General features: G+C 36.2%; 2 protein-coding genes and 1 long non-coding RNA gene across 5 annotated transcripts; 2 read left to right on the forward strand and 1 right to left on the reverse strand.

Moving 5' to 3' along the window:
* Nucleotides 1-1,803: 1,803 nt before the first annotated feature.
* Nucleotides 1,804-12,318, forward strand: LOC143469563 (uncharacterized). Of its 3 annotated transcripts, XM_076967313.1 has the most exons (13): nucleotides 1,804-1,916; nucleotides 2,140-2,526; nucleotides 3,105-3,391; nucleotides 7,610-7,731; nucleotides 7,863-7,960; nucleotides 8,139-8,268; nucleotides 8,393-8,474; nucleotides 8,581-8,717; nucleotides 9,263-10,230; nucleotides 10,396-10,551; nucleotides 10,720-10,781; nucleotides 11,541-11,704; nucleotides 11,867-12,318. In XM_076967313.1, the coding sequence occupies exons 2-13, from the start codon at nucleotides 2,201-2,203 to the stop codon at nucleotides 12,059-12,061; spliced, it is 2,727 nt and encodes a 908-aa protein (XP_076823428.1). In that variant the 5' UTR covers nucleotides 1,804-1,916; nucleotides 2,140-2,200; the 3' UTR covers nucleotides 12,062-12,318. The 3 variants fall into 3 exon arrangements, with proteins under 3 accessions (XP_076823428.1, XP_076823427.1, XP_076823429.1); XM_076967312.1 differs by lacking the exon at nucleotides 1,804-1,916 and having other exon boundaries at nucleotides 2,117-2,526; XM_076967314.1 differs by lacking the exons at nucleotides 1,804-1,916; nucleotides 2,140-2,526; nucleotides 3,105-3,391 and adding an exon at nucleotides 4,745-7,357.
* A 164-nt stretch (nucleotides 12,319-12,482) lies between these two features.
* LOC143469565 (uncharacterized) lies at nucleotides 12,483-14,438 on the reverse strand. Its single transcript, XR_013119140.1, has 2 exons — nucleotides 13,493-14,438; nucleotides 12,483-12,796 (listed from the first exon to the last, which is right to left on the reverse strand). It is a non-coding gene; the product is annotated as an uncharacterized LOC143469565 (long non-coding RNA).
* A 1,666-nt stretch (nucleotides 14,439-16,104) lies between these two features.
* On the forward strand, nucleotides 16,105-19,047 carry LOC143469564 (long-chain specific acyl-CoA dehydrogenase, mitochondrial-like). Its single transcript, XM_076967315.1, has 4 exons — nucleotides 16,105-16,732; nucleotides 16,827-17,048; nucleotides 17,999-18,259; nucleotides 18,621-19,047. Exons 1-4 carry the CDS (start codon nucleotides 16,187-16,189, stop codon nucleotides 18,891-18,893), a joined length of 1,302 nt encoding a protein of 433 aa, XP_076823430.1. The 5' UTR covers nucleotides 16,105-16,186; the 3' UTR covers nucleotides 18,894-19,047.
* The last annotated feature ends 240 nt before the right edge of the window (nucleotides 19,048-19,287 follow it).

Here is a 19,287-nt window from a genome sequence, read left to right on the forward strand (position 1 = left end):
CCTCAGTTTGTTTTTATTTGCTGTGATGCAAATCGTTGAGATTTAAGTGTAGTCTTAAGGTGTTGAAATCAGATTGAACTTCTATCAATGCATATTTAAAAAAATAATAACCCAACCAAAGAAAACAAAAGTTTCAAAGAAGGATAACTAAGACCGGCAAATGTTTTAAAACGAAACATTTGCCTGGAAACTATTCTAATTTTGCGGAATCTTTCATGGGATTATAAGAACTCTTTGAAACCGACCTTTGTCTGGTTTCGTGCAGGTATACATATGTCGTCTGCAGACCTCTACGTCAAAAAAGTCATTATCTGACCGAAAACAAAGGTAGCTAATTTGTCTTAATGAGTTCACCCGTTGTCGGTCCTTCTTAAAGATTCTCATTGAAAAGTTCATCAAGCAGAATTCATTTCAGACCCTCTTTATCAGTTATATTTTTCCGCTTTGCTCTCTTTGTTCTATTGTTGTTAATCACTGTTTTCTTAAAGCCCTTTTATGACGTATGTAGACACTGGTCTCGTGACCCGTGCAGCATCCGTTCCTATTATGACATCATTAAACAGAAAAATTCGCCCTCAATCTTTCAAACTTCTTGTAAGTGAATTATTTCATTCTTTCAGCAGAGTTCGGAAACTGGAAAACCTGAAAAAACTTTTGTAATAACAAAAATAACCTTCTGTTATTGCAGGTGATCTAGTCGCTTGGAGATATTGTGATATTTAAAGATGTAGGCCAGCTATAACCTTTGTCTATGTTTATTCTTGAAGCTGTCAAAACATCGTTAAATAGAAGTATTCGGAACAACCACCAGGCTGTTGTATCTGAAAAATAATATACCATTTTGCAATGTCATAGCTTACTTATTAATTTTTGCGCGGGGCATAATAAATACTAGGCTACTTTTAATAGTCTAAGATGGCGAAGTTGTACATGATTGATTTACAGAATGGCGTGGACACAACCTGCTTTGAGAAATCTTTAGATTTTGTTTTAATTTTTCCCTATTATTAAAAATAGCGACCTCGAGTGTGCTCTTTGAAGGTTTTCTTCAGAAACATTCCCATTGAAAAAAACAAACTTGATCAGAAGACACCGACTTCCGCATTCAACAATTAACACTTATGCTCACTTGACGAAATATCGAAGGTCGGAGGGCGATTCACACGTATATAGCTGGGTTTCCAGCAGATTTCTATTAATGCCACTTGTACTAGTAGGGCCACGTGACGACAAGTGGCAAATTTCGGAAGTGGAGTACAGTATATAGTTGAAAGTTTATGTTGGTCACCTGGTAGTTTTCGTTTGACGTAGCTCCATGCAAGGTATGGCAGGTAAACGCTGATTTTTCTAATGCGTCAGTTAAAGCGAGTGGGTCTATACATTACCAAACTCAAAACAAAGTTAAGATAGAAAATGGCGGACAAATAATTTGCAACAAAGAATATTTCTTCATACTCAAAACAATTTTGTCATTGTCTGTCGAATAGGAAAAGTATCGTAGAATAAGTATAGGTAGAAAACTTGGAACCACAAGAAGCAAATGCTTATCTTATTTATTAAGAACGTTCCACATATCTAAAATAAACATGCGCATGTAATCTTTTGTTAATCCTTTTGTTAATCTACTTAGTCTTGTTGAACGTCGTCATCGAAATCAGTTTATTAAAAAGAAAGCTGTATTTGAACGTTTCTGTTATTTACAAAGCTCTCATTAAATATTATTTAGCAGTTGTACACTTATACCAGGCTAACAGAAAATGCTTTTTATGAAAAAAAAAACAGAATTTCAGATTGCAGCATGTGCCTTGTTTTAATTACCTAGTTCAAGAGCACTGTAACAATATTTACACAAAGAACAGTCATAGGATGCACCATATTATGTAGTCAGAGTTGCAAGAAATTCAAGCTACTACGAGGTATAAGTATAGCTAGTAAGAAAAGCTACGAATACGTGTAAGATGTTTAGAACAAAACAGAAATTGTCAATATTACAACGTTGACAAAAGTACTTAATGTATTAATAAATAATTTATAAAATTTTTATTACGACAAGAGATATTATTTCGTTACTAGTTTACTTTTTTAACAACACACTTTTCTTATGGCAGCATATAAGGATTATTTTTTTTATATTTCCAGCTTAAAAACAAAAACAAAAGAGCAAAGATTTCTGCGTAGTAAATCCAAATTAGTAACAGCAATGATCGAAACCAAACCTCTTGTGGACGTAACAAACCAAAATGATAAAGAAAATGTTTTCGCACAAAAATCCAATCGTAAAAGCTTCATAAGAAATCGTCGGATAAAGTCAAGGAGACCTTTACCCCGAAGTTTAAGAGTGAAAACCTTGAACAAGATTTTTGCTCAAGAGAAGACTGAAACCAAACCCACCGACACCGAGTTGCTCGCAGCTGCGCGAAATGCCGCATGGAAGCGATACATGAACGGCAGTTCAACGTCATCGTACACGTCAGAAGATGATGAGGTGCTGGACAGGAAAATGATGTATTCCCCAACATATGACAGGTACGGCTTTGTGCATGAACAATGTGCTCGCTAAATGTGCCGTAATATTTGTTCGTCGTTACAGTAACAATAGCTGAATTGCACAATAGGTGTCATAGCATTCAGGAAATGTTTTTAAGTAAAAGAAATAAACATTTTTTTTACTTCACATTCCCTTTGTGTCAAAAATGATATCAGTCTCGCTTTTCGATAAACCAAACTGCCTATCTATGATTTTATCGAGGACATTAGCGTCTAATCGCGTATCGATCGGGATAAATGACGAGCTCATAGAGCGGAAATTGCACGTTCTTTGTGACTCAATGTCTATCTCGTTTCGCTAGCGCCAATTTTATCTCAGTTTCCAATGTCGTCCATATGTTCTTACTTTCCTGTTTCCACTTTTTTGTTTCTGTCGTAGGTTATTGTTCACCTTTTATCGCTTTTCTGTCCGATTTGGCATTAGCAATATATAAACCGGTAACTTGGTTCGCCGATTAGAAGCAACTTGGTCAATTTTAAAACAGCATTGTAGTACACTGCTTGCTGTGACTTGCTATAACAGAGTGAGTAATTCTTTAAACTGTTTTCACGATTAGGTGGAACTCCAGTGATATTTCCTCCGACAGTGAAGACGATAGCGACGATATGTATTCTTCAAACGCTCGTTGTGGAAGAACTCTCCGATATATGCGCGAAGCCACATCAGCATCCAAAAAGTCTGGTTTTCAGAGTCGAAAGTTTAGAAAAGTGAGATCTGTCGTTTTATCGCCAGACGATAAGTATGTAAACAGCGACATCAGGCGATCTTCTAATAAAAAAGAAATCTTTCCTCGAGCTGGCGCCAGCACACCGTACGACCGTGCTGGAGTGATTGCTGAAAAAAGTAAGTGTTTTTAATTGCTTTTTTGGGTGGTTCATAAAATAATATTCTATTATACAAAGCCTGAGCCAAAACAAGTGACTGAAAAAGTTATGTCTTTGTATGACTAAGTTCGATTTCTCGTTACAAAGTTAAAGTTTCCTTCATATAAGTTATAGTTATAGGTATTGCTTTTACCATCTCTTTTTACCTGAGCTATTTTACTGTTATTCCCAATTAATTATTTGAATAATCAGACAGCTTTTTTATATCTGACACCGTGAAACTAAATATTACGTCCATACCGGGTGTCGTTTTGATTGATTGAGTTTGGGTTTTACGCTTTTTATATCGCATTGTTTTACACTTAAGGCCTATTCATGGTTATTTTGTCAGAATTAGGTTAATGACCACACAACTGTATTTGTTAATTAAATTCTTAAATAATTCAATTGATTGTTGGGTTTTCGGAACACATATTATAAGAATGCATGGTTATCAAGACAGATAAAAACAAGAATTCATTTTTGCAGTTGTTTCTACCGGTCAACAGTCGCCATATCTTTCAACTAAAGTTATTTTTATTATGAACAAGTATTTGAACTATAAAGAAAATAGACGTTTTCCTTACCACGTACGCTAACATTGCAACAGAGATGCAAGCTAAAAGATTGTTGAACCAAAAAGAAAGTCTTTGTTCCGCTAGGACTCACAGTTGCGTGAAATGGATTTTGAAAATATCAATCAATCAAAACTCTTTCAGTTTGTGCAAGCTGCTGTGCAAGGAAATAACCTTCCTCGTTGCATTCATGTGTTTTATTTATCCGCTGATTTGGAACGTATTGTTAATTCCGATATTTAGATCGAAAGATTAAGATTTAAATATTTGTTTTTTCTGGGTTATTATTGTCCGCGTTATAGAAATTTCTACAAGGCCTTTATTATATACATTTTGTCTCGGTTTAATAACGACTGAATGTATGCACGTGGCTGCTGAATGCATGACTAGGCCTACACTAAATAAGAGAACTCTCAGGTTTTCGTGGTTAGATATAATTTTATGAATGTTGTATATGTACAATAGTCATTTATACAAAATTTTGTATAAAGCTTGTATTTTTAACTACAGTAGACTGCTATGACGCTAATGTATTAGTATGTTATGCCTTAAGAAAATGTAGTTATCCATATACGAGTAAGATTTCTATACAATCATACATAGGGCGATAAATGTTCAAACTCTGTAATTTAATTTAATTGATTCTTAACTTCTGACTAGGCATGATTATAAGTGGACTTTGAAACAGGATTGGAAACTTGTTCCACTAAAATCTCAGTTTACTGTTTAGGTCAGCGTCTTATTTAGGTAAATTCTGTTTGCTGGGTCATAAACTAATTTTTTCGTCTTTTGAGATTGAACAAGAGTAATTTCACCTCCCTTTGATTGTTGACCCGGTACAAATCAAACTTACTAATCCTTTACAACCTTCATTCAAGTAGAACAAAAGTTTTACCACTTCCATATTTCAAAGCTACCTGTGGCGCCAAAGAAGCCATTAAATAAAGATTTAATTTTTCGATGCTGTTTCTTGAACCTTTACATTTATTTCGAAATAAATTAATAGAAAGTTGTTACGTCGGTAGAATATTTTGAAGTAGAAATTATCAAATTAAGGTTATAAAATTTAATTTCTAGGCCGTATTAGTCTTATACTCTTCATGCAGCTTTGTGTGCGTTTCCGTCATTTCTCGGATTTTCGCTTGACCTCATTTGAACCCTACTGCATCAATGTTTGCTTAAAATGTGACGTTTTGCTCACACGGTATTAGTTTTTGGTCTTGCTCGAATACGCGCGCTGCATTGTCGCGTCTGGACAGTGGTCTTCTGTCTTGTTTCAATTGCTAAGATGTCATTCACTGCATCATCATAAAAGTGAGAAAGTTGTTCGACGATTGAAGTTTTCTCACAGTCCTGCTAAAGGCAATACTCATTAAAGCTGATACTTTGTCTATGCGTGTGGTAAACATGTCATTTTAATGAGGTTTACAACAAAAGAGTTCCTTAAAAAAGGGTTAAAAAATCTTCACTATTTTGAGGCAGTATAACAGAATTAGGAAACTGCTGTCAGGTTGGAGTTGTTTTACTTGTGTTATGATTCATCTGCATTGTCCACTCGCTGGCAGATTTTGAAGCATCGGATTATCGTAAACAAATCGACCAAGACTATACCAGCTATTTTTATTTGTTTGTTTTAAGAGAAAGAATTAAATAATTACAGGGACAGGTGCAGTTCGGCATTGGGCGTTTAACACCACGTTATAAGATTTAAGATTTTTGCTTATTTTAAGGATTATCGCAGAAACAGATTCAGTTCGAATATTAGATGGTTTCACATACTTTGTGGCTTACATTGCGATTCAGTTATCTTGTGGTTTTGTAAAGGTGCTGTTTGAAAAGGTGCGCGAAGCAACCCAAGCCAGCATAATACGTAGTAGAAACGTTTCAGCTCCATTGTAACCAATAAGATAAGAGTAGAAACTTCGAATAAAAGCGAGACAGTTGACTTTTACATATCTGTGTTAGAGATAATCGTAACAAAACAATGACAGAGGTATAGTTAATCGCAGCTACTTATACGAAAAAGACAACCTTAATTTTGTCTGTAAATTCACCTGCAGCTGGCCCCCGACTTAAGTGACTATCCAGGAGTGTAAACGCAAAGGACATATTCCCACGCTTTTGCAAAAGTAACACTCTCATTAGGGCATTGTGCTTTTCTGTGTGATAGCTCATTTAAATTGGTCTTGTCCTGAAGACTGTCTAGCTGCTGGAGTTAGGAGTAAGTCCTTTTTTGTTACCGTGTTACAGTCAAGCGTGCGAAGCTAACAAACCACTAAAGTTTCGACCTACAATGCTTACATTGAATTAATGCTTTTCTCTGGATTAGAAACTAGTTTATTACGTACGGTCGTATTGTCTTCAAACAATAAAACTTGCGAGAATGAGTTTTTGAGTTGAAACAAAGCCACTATCAATGACCAGTTAACGTAAAATAATTGCCTGGCATACCTCGCTTAGGTTTCAAACAAATTTTTGTAAAAACTTTGGAAACAAAATTTTAAATAAAAACCTATAGTGCAGATTTATCATATCACGGTAATACGACTTAACCAGCGGTGTATGCAGCAGATCAGGAAATTCCAGCAGGTCTTGATAACTGTTTCTGTCACTTGGAAAGTAGGGATTTGACAGAGTCGTTGGTTGCTATTGGCTCCATTTTTTTCTAATTTTTGAACCTTTGCTGTATTTTTTATATTTATTTGCGGAAATAATTGCCTCTGTAAATGTTTAGTTAATAATTTAGCGGTAGCAAGTTGATCACGCTCTTGCTGATATGTAGGAGTATTTTGATTACGAACATGTTAAAAACAAAGTGTTTAGTTACGCAAAACCCCTCATGTCTTGCTGCTTGCTTACGTAAATAAGGATGCAAGATATCTACATAAATAGTCCTGGGTGCAGTTCGTGCATATGTACTGGTGGTTAAGATTCAGGCAACGTCTGTAGGATGTAAATCGTCACGATTTACTTTTGGGATAATCGCTTCCAACAGCGGCTTGGTCTTTTTTTGTTATAACCAGGAATAAAACGAGCATTTTGGTGAACGCGACGCATATAGAAGGCGATGCTTCGCTTGAAATCTGGATTCAGCCAACGGCAGTCAGTAAAAATTTCGGGAATATTTGCTTGATTCTGTGATTCGCTTTTATAACTTTCTTCAGGCTAAATTCATTCAGGCCTATACCCAGTATTTGTTTCAATGTACTATGTATTTCAAGAATTATATATCATCATTTCATATATGCAGAGCAATAAGTATTTGTAAGGTTGTGACTTTGCGATATACAGAATTCTGGATTTATTAGAAGCAAAGTATTTTGCTTTGAATATACTAATAATAACGACAATGATAGGACTTAAAATGCGCGGTAAGTATAGAATCGTCATATTACAGAATTACTGTAAGGTGACGTTTCATGAACTATCAAGTGCAAATCGTTGAATTCATTTAATGGCTCCTCCATCAACTATGAGGGCGAAGATTTCATTTTCCTGAGATGAAAATGTTTGCTTACCGTCATGGCCGGCTTTAGCAAATGCTGGGCCCAACGCAGTCGCATCGCTCGTATTGACCTATACGGCCAGCCCTGCCTACAGTTAAACACTTTTTTCAATTTCAGGCCAACTGCAGTTGGTTATCTGCGCAAGTGTAAGAAAGCTTACAATTACTATACTTGGCTTGAAATCTCTGCCTCAGCCAGCAACGGCCGACGAATATTTCCCCAGACAAGTTTACGTCAGAGTAAGTATTGTTCAAGGTTACAGTACACGTGAGGCCTACTTTGTTTTATCTTAAGAGTCTCCAACTATATCCTGTTTCTTATTTAACTTTGTTTTATCAGTTTTACTATCAGTAATTTTCTGGTTTTGCAGTTGTCTCTATCACCAGATAATGAAGATAAGATTCGATACAAAACTACTCCATGCCTGGTCGTAGGTGATTCGGCAAATTTGCACGAAACTTTCACCTTGTAAGTAAATTTTTATTGTGTACCTAAAACTTATTTGGAGGCTTTCGTGCCATGGTGCTAGAAAAAGCTATCTTTTACTTTTATTTATTTCTGTATTTTGCAAAGTATGAAGTTCATGGTAGAAATTTTGGAAAAACTCACGCAGAAGATAGATTATAGCCTCTTACTTTCGTTATAGCGAGATCTCGCGGAGAAATGTGAATCGTCGTTTGTTGATTTCAACGTGGTCCAGTGGAGAAGGAAAGGAACGGCCAGCTTTTATTGGTTGTATGAGCTTCGGGCTTCGCACGATATTGAATTCGCAAGAGGTTCGATAAAATTCTTCGATTTTGTTCATTCCGAACCTGTTCAAATCATGTTTTGATAAATATATAAAGCTTACTCGTATTATACTACAAGACAGGTTTTAAATAAAACTTCACCCTTTTTAAGGTCGTTCAGGGTTGGTACTACCTTCTTCGGGAAGCCTTGGGAAGGAAAAAACACCTTAAAGTAAAAGCTGCCCACAACGAGCGTAAGCACTTGAAAGCATTTCTATAACCGGTTTATTATCGTTCGTATGACGCAGCATTAGAGGCTTTTGAAGCAATATGTAAAGTTTATAGATTAATTTTTCGTAGACCTGAGGAGGTGCCATGTATCACCAGCACGTACACCTTCTTGCGTGCACAATCATGTGTACGAAGATGATAAAAACTTGAGTCAGAGAAGAAGTTCAAATCGCTCGGAAAACAGCGATAGCTCCCTAACCAGCAAGGTAAGTTCTTCTTCACTGTTATCTTTCTTAATTTTAAGCACATTGTTCCCCCGCTATTTGACTCAAAAATTCTTTCACACGTCTCAGTGAAACCTTGAACAAATACAGTATACTTATCAGATCTGCCTCAATTTAATAGTAGGCTATAACCTACTTAAAAACCGCATTTCCTCGAAATTAAATCAATCTTTGTATAAGTAAACAAAATATAAAAGAATTCTTCTCCAGAGTACACAAAAGACAATAAAACATTTGCAAGACTAATTAGAACCGTTTGTGGGAATATGTCTCCGTCATTGTCCTCATTAATCGCCATTTTAATCAGACTGTGTCGTCATCGTGCAATATAAGCTCATGTTCTTCAGCTCCAGTTCAGTTGAATTTCGACTGAGAAAACTAGCTTAATGTGCTGAATAGTATTTTCAATGTTGTATTAGATCTAGACTCGAGGTTATTAAGTTATTAATCAGTTATACGTCTACTGCAACAGCAATACAGCAGTACGTCTCTATTTTATATGAGGTTTGTGGTTTGTCTACTTTCAGGATTGCCACCAAGGGAAATATCAATGTAAGAAATGTTGTTCAGAAGAAGATCAAAATTCTTACGATCAGCATCGCGATGAACGTCGACTTTCGAAACTGAGAAAGCGTCGACGAGTGACATTTGGAATTTATCAAGAGAACAATCCGGAGAATATGCGCCCAGTAGGAGTGTCGTTGTCATCAACGTCCGACGAAATTCAAAAAGAAAACTTGCAAGTCGACGTCGTGATTTCGCATCCTGTATTTCAACATAGGATGGGACAGGCTTTGGAGAAAAAGTCTTCCGAAGTCAACGGAGTCACCATCAGGAAACCCGGATCAAAAACCCCCACTGGAAGACGACACCTCCGCAGAAAAACCTACAGTGCTTCTGAGCTCTTGTTATCTCGCTTGAGTTATTGCACCAATAACGACGATGACGTTTTTATTGATGACGAAGTTGCTTTAAAGAAGTTCCACTTCACTAATCGGGATAAAGATTCGAAAAAAGATCTTTTGGAAAAGCAAAAATTCTCAGAATGCTCCAGTAAGAAGAATTTATCGGTTGAGTTTTCTGCCTCCAGAAGTGACCATCAAATTTCATCCTTAGTTTCCGTCTCTTCTGATTCAAAAGATTCATCTTGCACCTCAGCAAAGGAAGAATCACATCTATTTGAACAAAGTAGGGTTGTTTCTCCCGAAGACAACGAAAGTCCTACGAACACAGATGCATCTCATGAAAAAAATACATCAGCCCATTCCGCATTTGGGGATGAGTCCATTCACATTGCAAAAGATTATGGGATGACGTCTTCCTCCAAAGACTATTCTCGATCCTTCTACGGGAACACGTCCAAACCACGGGAAGATGGTAGCCAGACCATTGAGCAGTTGTTACAACATGCCGATGACATCTGTGAAAATACTGGGAAAGTCAATGCCTTCTGTAATACCGAAAACATCCCTGAAAAGTCAAAATTAGCACCGATGTTAGTATAACTGTATAAACAGTTTATTGCAAGTATCTTTAAGACATTAGAGTTGCAAAGAAGCATAACTCAAAGACAAAGGGGACTTTTACATTTAATTAAAGCTATTGTGTGATTGTTTTCATTTTTATCTCGTCATCTTATCTCATTATTTCAATTTTGCAGATGTTCAATCAAAACCTGGTTGCAAAGAAAAACACAAGATGGCGATATTAAGCCACTTCAACGAAGCAAAAGTCTTTACAGGCCAAAGTCAAAATCTTGCGAAAACGAAAATACAACAAAACTTCGGAGAAGTTCTAGCATTTATAGGCCTAAAAAGTAGGTGGTTATTGGCTGGTAAAGGTTAAATGTTTCTCGAATTGCCCAAATCATTTCATCGTTTTCTTCTAAATTTAGTTTCGTTACAGTGACACCTGCGTTTTTGTAACACCTGAATTGGATCAGATAGAATTCTATTCTTTACTGAACGTAACATATATTTTGCAGGCGCAATGCACCGCTTAACTATGGCAAATGTAATACACTGTTGGATCTACTTCAGTCAAAAGGTATGCAGATGATTCTAAGCCTAAGTCTGTATTTTATCAATATAACCGATACTTATTTATTGAAGTATTGTTTAGTGATAAAACTGCAACTGTCGTTTAATATTTGGAAACTTTCTCTAAATAACGTTATGTGAAAGCGCCGTTTAGTACGTTACCAGGTGATTTCATAACATCCGAGTTTTAACTGTAAATAATCCCCATTGCCCAACGCTTATTTTATCGTTTGCGATTTCTGACATATTTGTGTATATTGTGTTGAATATTTCCGCTCACATCGCTCCGCTTTATAAACTCGAACTGATACGCGAGTAACCGCGCAGACAGAGATTTAGAATCGTACGAACGTATTACGTTAGTCGTGTTAATTGTAATTCGTTAGACTTGTTTTAAATGGTGAATGCTAAGTTTGTGATTGTGTCATATTCGGAACCTGTACAGTTCCTACAATAAAGGACCGTTTCTGATAAACTGTATCTGTAATATCGTAAGAGATTTCGGTTAGTACAACGTTAGGTTAGAGAATTCTAACCGCACGCAACCACGGAGTCAGATCATTAATTCGGCAGGTAAATTAAGTCCGAATATCATAAGTTAAGACTGATAAACAGTGCAAACTTCTAATAGAATAACTGTATCCAAAATGTTACTTTAAAAGCGTCATGACAATAAAAAGGAGCCTTCTCTTAATCTGATTGCCGAAATGATTCAAACCAGGCAATAAGATCGTACCCAATACAAATCTATTGGCTTATGATTTAGGCGGCATCTCGGCTTTCCGAGCATTCCTTTGCAAAGAGTACAGCGAAGAAAATCTCGATTTCTGGCTTGACTGTGAGGCGTTCAAGCAACTGAAAGGAAGTAAACAACGAAAGATGGCCATAAAGATATACGGCCGCTACTTTGAAACAAACTCTCCAAATGAGGTAGAGTAATTGCAAACAAATACCCCCAAAGCTCGTCATCTTTTGTGATATTTCATATTACAGTATTACAACTTGTTTAGTTTCACATGTATCGAAACAAAAACTTTTAAGCAAAAAAGTGAATAGGGGAATATTTATTCACTAAATGATTACATTTTGTAGATAAATATTGATGCCGCAGCCCGAAATAAAACCGAATCTCATTTGGAAAATCCAACTACGGACATGTTTGATGAAGCGCAAGGTAAAATATTCCTGCTAATGGAGACAGATTCATTCAAGAGATTTTTAAAAAAAGAGAAGAATAATTCCAGCAGTAACACCATCAATGCGCCGGCTCCTACCAAATGTGTTTGATAGTTTGCAGTCTTTTTATTTTGTCCAGTATGTGATCATGTCAGACAGCCAACTTTCGTCCATGTAAAGTTCCGTATTTTGTGTTTTACGTCATAGTAAAGCATTCCAACAATTTGCTTTGATGTACTTCTCATGCTGTCAATAAACTTTGTCTGCATGTACAGCAAATTATTATGCTTGCATAAGCAACACTGTCATTCTAACTAGCGATAATAAAAAAATTGCCAAGATCAGAATTGTGATTTGCATAACTCAACAGCAATTTTGCGTAATACGACTTTCTGTTTTTAGGTCCGATAATGTGTATTCGACTACCAGCATATAGTCATGTGAACCCAATGCGATGCTTCGTTCAATAAAGTTTCTACGAAAACATTTATTTCAAACTTTTGCCTAACAAGTGTGCGAATGAATGCGTATGCCGAATTAGGTTAAATTTATTAAACATCCAGAAAACTATATCCAACTATCCATAAAAACTTTCGGTTTGATAAGTCTTCAATTAGGAGCAGGTAGCTATAAAATACATGATAGCATCCTGCGTCAATGACTCAGAGGTCTTTAGGCCAAACACGAAATATTTTGCCACCAGCTATTGAATAGAATACACTTCCCATAGACAGCTCCATGTAACAAGGTAAATGCCATTCTATAGCGCAGTAGTTTTCCAACTTTTTTGTTGAGGTCTCACTTCCGACATATAAATTATCTTGCTCCTCACTAATTTTCTTTTTACTGAAAAAAAAAAGCATAAAATATTTACACTGAAAAGAAATGAATTACAAAATATGCTCAGAAAGCAGAAACTGGTAGAACAAAGCGTAACAAAAGTCTAGGTGTTTCTAATAATTAGGACCCTTGGCCTTGACCGCCACAAACCTAATGCATTTAGGCCTATACACGACTTTCGGTGCATTGACTGTGCGCTCTTTTTGCCGCTTGCGCTCTCTTCCATAAATAAAAGCTATTGTCTCGACACTACATTTTCGAAATCCAATGGCCAATTATGTGTTGTAATGCAAAACTAATTTTATTCTGATTACTTATCATCATTACTTATGTAAGTCATGAGATTTCATTCAATGTTGATGAAATTCGTTATGGTCAACCTGGAACTGGGCGTAGCTCAACAATTTACGTAGGCTAACTAAAACAATTTTAGGAAATTACAATTAGGCTACTCGCCAGCAGTCATGTGAGACGTCATTTTGTTAGCAAAGTGTTTGTAGTGTGTGGCAAAGTCTAACTTTAGTCATTTAGCGGACAACGGTTATGGTTACGCCAAATTTATATATTTGGAATTAGTTAGAAGTAAAATGGGTGAAAAATAGAGAAGTCCGCTTAAAACATTTATTTAGGTTTAAATACATCAAGGTATTAATTTGAAATTAATTTTATACCACTATCAAACTAATTTTTATACAAACGCACCATTGCTTCCGGCGAGATATCATCTCAAATTACATTCACAACCTTTATCAAAGGCAAAATAAGGGTACGTATAGCTGATGAAAGAAACAAACTGTGTACGGTAATGGAATCTGTCAGCCCAAAAGATTGGCGCAATGTTCTGACAATGCGAATAGAACCTTCTTTGAAACGATAGTGTAATTCCAAATGCTAATATACAGTAGCATTTTTATTAGTTATTACTAGGTAACTAGGGCGATTATTTCTTCACCTAAAAACCGAAAGTTTTTGACCTAAAAACTGAAAATTTTGACATTAAAAAACTTTTTTTTGACAAATTTTGACGTATGATGAACTTAAGTAGTTAAATTACGCATTAGGCTATTGTACAAAAAGTTAAAATTTATTGTAGTAAAGAAGGGCAAAAATGTGAAAACAGATCTAGCCTATTCTGAAAAGGGGAATAAGCTAATTACAAATCACTGCCAAAAAAACTGCAACTAAGACACAACAAAAACTGTTCAATACATTTGTCTAAACTAAAGATACATGAAGTATCTAAAGCAAAACTGAAGCAAGAGCTGATTCACAATACGTAGACAATGGGCCATTTACAACAGTATAAAGTAGGCAAGGCAAGGTTTACAATGTAAAATGACAAATTCACCTACAGTGCAACCTCTATGATACCACGACAAGGCAGTTTGTAAACAATTTTGACGTGGTAAAAAATTTTGACTTTGTAAACAATTTTGACAATTTTTGACCTAACGCTGTAAATTTGACAAATTTCGGACTTTTTTTGACAAGTCAAAAAATAATCGCCCTAGTTATTACCGAAAACGAAAGTAAGAGATGCGGTGAGTTTACAGATTACACAAAAAGTAACTTTTATAGCTCCCGAGTCCAGACATCATTCGCTAAATTTACGTAATAATTTCCCATTGTAGGCTCTATTTATAGTTACGTTACGTACCTGAAATTTTCAACTAAGCCAAACTTCAGGTCAAATCATTATGAACCTTCAAGACGTTTTTGTTTACGTATTAAGTTAATATTTTTGAATTTTAAAGCATATTTACAGGTTGCAGTTTGCATTTCACAGTTTGCTTTTGTGTGATCTAGCCTATAACGTGTAAGTCTACTCAACACTTGTAAAAACTTAACCTAGCCTACGTTTGCTTAAAACAAACAATTCTGAACGATTTTAATTGAATCAAAATAATCTAGCCTATTTTAACACTAAGCAAAGCCAAATTTCCATGAAAACTAACGAAAAAAGAGACTAACGAGCTGAAGAACCCAGAGTATTGGAGGACCTCCAATAAACTTCTGTCTTGAACAACTCATTTGATATGTGTAGATCGGTGGATATGGTCGATTGGTCGTTGCGACGAGACAGGCTACGTCATGTGATCATGCACGTCGGAGTGTCAGAGCCAAAAATATCTGCCAGTTACACTCGCGGTTTATTTTCTCCGTGTAGTGTGGACTTTGGACCTTGTATCTGTACTTGTCAGTGGCGCATCATAGCAACACGACTAGAAATGCAAATGTATTTTGGCATGGTGGTAAAGTATTGGCTGATTGGTCCCACGTTACTTTTTTAGAATTAGGTCTGGTTCTCGGTTAGGGTGCAAAGTATTCAAGTCAATTATAATAGCTAAACTGCTTAACCTACTCATAGTTTACATGCAAATTGCTGTGAGAACTGTTGGACTCAAAATAATTTTATTTCACATTTTTAACATCTTCGGAGCAAATCTGGCCTGTAGGCCGTAGAGTTTCTACGGCGTAGACCGTATGTGCTGGCATTGGACTGCACATACCTAAGCCGGCCGGCCTAAGTTCTCTATCAGATCTGTTTACTGCAAGTATTATATATTTACTATTTTAACTGAAGTAGTATAAAACATTTTACCATTGTAAAAATTGATTCGGCGCATAACCCTACTGTTGCTTTTTGGGCTTGCATTTAGCACTACAAAAGTGGGCTTACGCCATGGCGTGCACTTGTCTGCTTATACAATGTCAGTATAATATTTACTGTAGGTTTATGCAGTTTTTGTAATATTGTTTTAGTATTGAAGGTCAGCAGGTGATTATTCAAATTGCTGTATATTTGTTATTTCTTCCAGTCTGTTTAAAATGTAGAAGTTAATACAACTTAGATTTTTAGGTTATGTTTATTCGATTAACTTTTTGTATTTTGATTTAATGTTTTGTAAAACAGCGCAGACCCCATGTGCAAGACAGATAAAAAGATTTGAGTAATCATGCATAGGTAGAAATTACTTTTAAAACTAAATTACCTACTTCTGTACAAATCATATTATAGAGGACAGTTATTAGAATATTAGCATATTGTAAGTACAATTAATTTACAAAAAACTTTGAATGTGAATTTTGACAGTTTTCTTGATAGCTGACAGGTTCCACATTTGGAAAAGTTTGGGAACCACTGGCATAAAATATTGAAATGTGCTTATAATGTATAAACTAATGCACAGTCATTGAAATTTTGCCCACATGACCCTTAAATATTAGGACCATTGGACTTAAACAAAACAATACTCCATAGAAAATCCAATTTTCTGTTTGTGGTGTATTTCCTTTTAGTTTCATGTCTAATCTTATAGGTTATTAACTACTTTGATATTTTGCTACAGGGTTTGTTTTACCAGCTTGTCATTTTGTAATCTTCATTTTTTGGCAATGACTTCTATGGGATCAGTGATTCGTTCAGCCAGCAAGCTACGCTTAAGTGGTCAACTTCAGAAGTTATTTTCTACTAGTGCCAAGGTTCAATCAGATTTTCGTCCAGAAGGATTTCAAACTGGCCGTTTTACTGACATAGGCACTCGGAAGATATTCACTCCTGACCATGACATGTTTCGTGAATCCTGCCGTAAGTTCTTCCAGGAAGAAGTGATGCCATATCATGCTGAATGGGAAGAGGCAGGTCAAGTAAGTCGTGAAGTCTGGGAAAAAGCCGGTGAAATGGGTCTTCTTGGGGTCAACATCCCTGAAGACCATGGTGGAATTGGAGGCGACTGGCTCTCTGCTGCAATTGTCCATGAAGAACAGAGTTATGTCAATTGTTCTGGTCCCGGGTTTGCTCTTCACTCGGACATTGTAATGCCGTACATCACAAGATACGGAACTCCCGAACAAATTGCAAAATACATTCCGGATATGACGGCTGGGAAAAGAATTGGTGCCATTGCAATGACTGAACCAGGGGCCGGCAGCGATTTGCAGGTAACCTTTTAATCACAGAAAACAAAATTACAGGTAGCCTTAGTAAAAACTGTGTTATGTTATGTTATGCGATTCATTTGTTGTGTTTTGTCAGGGAATAAGAACATTTGCTCAAAAAGATGGAGATGATTGGATCCTGAATGGTAGTAAGGTCTTCATCACAAATGGATGGATGGCAGATGTTGTTGTGGTTGTAGCAATTACAGACAAAACTGCAAAGTCAAATGCACATGGGATTAGCCTCTTTCTTGTAGATGGTGGCACCCCTGGTTTTGTAAAAGGGAAAAAGCTGAAGAAGATGGGATTGAGAGCTCAAGTTATTATTTTTACATACAAACTAGTTATACATACTAATATATACAATCATGGGAGCAGTTGGTAGGGCGTGGTTGGTTGAAGCCAGTTGTTCCCAACCTGTGGCCATTCATTCATTTTTGCTCTTCACGTAAATTGTGGGGGATGAAATATTGAGCTGATACAGAGAGTTGTGAACAAGTTAGTAAAGTTGACAATGTACCACAACTAAAGCAGGAAAATATGGCACAAAAGGTCCATGAAATACTGTCTAGGGTTTGTGTATGTCGTCATTAATCATAGGACATAGAGCCTGATAGAAAATTTAATTTCTGATTTGAGATTTTCCTCAGTTACAGTTGCCTACGCTCGACCAGGGGTGTTGTAAATTGATTATTAATCCTTCATTAGTTAATGTTACGTGTCATTATGACATCGCAATGTTTATTAACATTATCTATTACTGTATTGTAAATTGCAATGTGTATAGCAGTGGTTCTTGAACTTGGGTACTAAAACTCGTTACTATACTAAAGTTTCACACAAGCATTTACAGAACCCTTGGTTAAAACTTAAAACCCTATAGCAAACACATGTTGTGTGTGTCCCAATCTAGGCCAAGTCTTGGGCTCGATTGAACCCAGTTTAAGAACCATTGAGTGATGTATAAGATGCAAAACGGGTTTGTGTTGCAGAAGTCAAGCAAGACTATGAAGGTTAAGAAATCTATTTTGATTTTGCAGAAGATTTGCTGTAATAACCTACAGCAACTATGCAAGATACAGCTTGTATAAACTATAAGTAACTTAAATTTCAGGAATTTTCTATGTAGGGGTTCAAAGACTAACAATATATTTTAAAGGGTCCGTAACCAGAAAAGGTTGGGAACCACTGATCCAAGCAATACAAATTACCAGTATGCATTACATTATTACGCTGTATTATTTGACTTCTCATGTTAATGTCTTTTAGGATACCGCCGAGCTATTCTTTGAGGATTGTCGATTACCATCCAGCGCCCTCCTTGGAGGAGAGGCGGGACTCAATCGCGGATTTTACCAGTTAATGCAAGAATTACCTCAGGAACGGTTGCTCATTGCAAACCTATGTATGTCTGCATGTGAATACCTGTTTGAAGAGACAAGAGACTATGTCAAGCAGCGAAAAGCATTTGGAAAAACCTTGGCCAAGCTTCAAACCATACAACACAACTTGGCTGAAATGAAAACGCAGGTGAAGAACAATAATTTATGGTAGAGGGCGCTGCAGAAATTAGCTTTGTTGGGTCTTCCATTCATATGTATGGATGGGCATTTCTTCATGTTAAAAATTAATGAACTTGTAAATGTATACTTTGTATTAATTATATTAAACCTGGTGTTAGTGATGTTGAAGTGCTTACATTTTTCACTCCAATGTTAATGTTTAACTTAGCCGACTTGTTACTTTTGCAGAGACAGTTGTAAATGGGTCTTTCATTAACCTGACAGTATCATAATTAGGGAATTAGTACTTGTATTGTTATTTTAATCAGGTAGGTTATTTTTACGAACATGTTTTGATACATTCTCACAAGATTATTACTAATTGACAGACAGCAGTTACAAGATCATTCGTAGACAGGTGCAACGAATTGCACAACGTAGGAAAACTTGACACGTCAACGGCTTCAATGGCAAAGTACTACGTAACTGACCTGAACAACAGCATAGCATACCGGTGTGTGCAGCTGCATGGAGGTTGGGGCTACATGTGGGAGTACCCAGTGGCACGTGCTTATGTTGATGCCCGAGTTCAAACTATCTATGGTGGAAGCAATGAGATTATGAAAGAGCTTATTTCTCGTGACGTTATGAAAGATGTATAATTTTGATACCTATTGATGGTGTAATTTTTAGATTGTTTAATTTCTGAAATATAACGGTTTATTTATATATGCCGTTGTTATACTCTTAACACTGTTCATTACTTTATGCTGTTGTAAATACTTACAATCAATAAAATGTAACCATTCTTAGGCATTCTGTGTCTCCTTGATTAGACTCAATTACCTGACCAAGCATGGGCAGGTTGGAACCGAATACAAAAGCCTGGTCTGTACCTGTTTTGAAAAAAATATGGTATTATTCTTTGAAAATTGCACGCGATTATGATTAGTAGCCTGATTGTGTCAAACATTGCCTCTGCTTGACCGACAAATGATCAATTCCAAAACATTGACTTATAACATGCACAGTGGCTTTTAAAAGTAGACAAATATC

This window comes from Clavelina lepadiformis, chromosome 8, assembly GCF_947623445.1.
Source record: "Clavelina lepadiformis chromosome 8, kaClaLepa1.1, whole genome shotgun sequence".
Lineage (NCBI taxonomy): Eukaryota > Metazoa > Chordata > Ascidiacea > Aplousobranchia > Clavelinidae > Clavelina > Clavelina lepadiformis.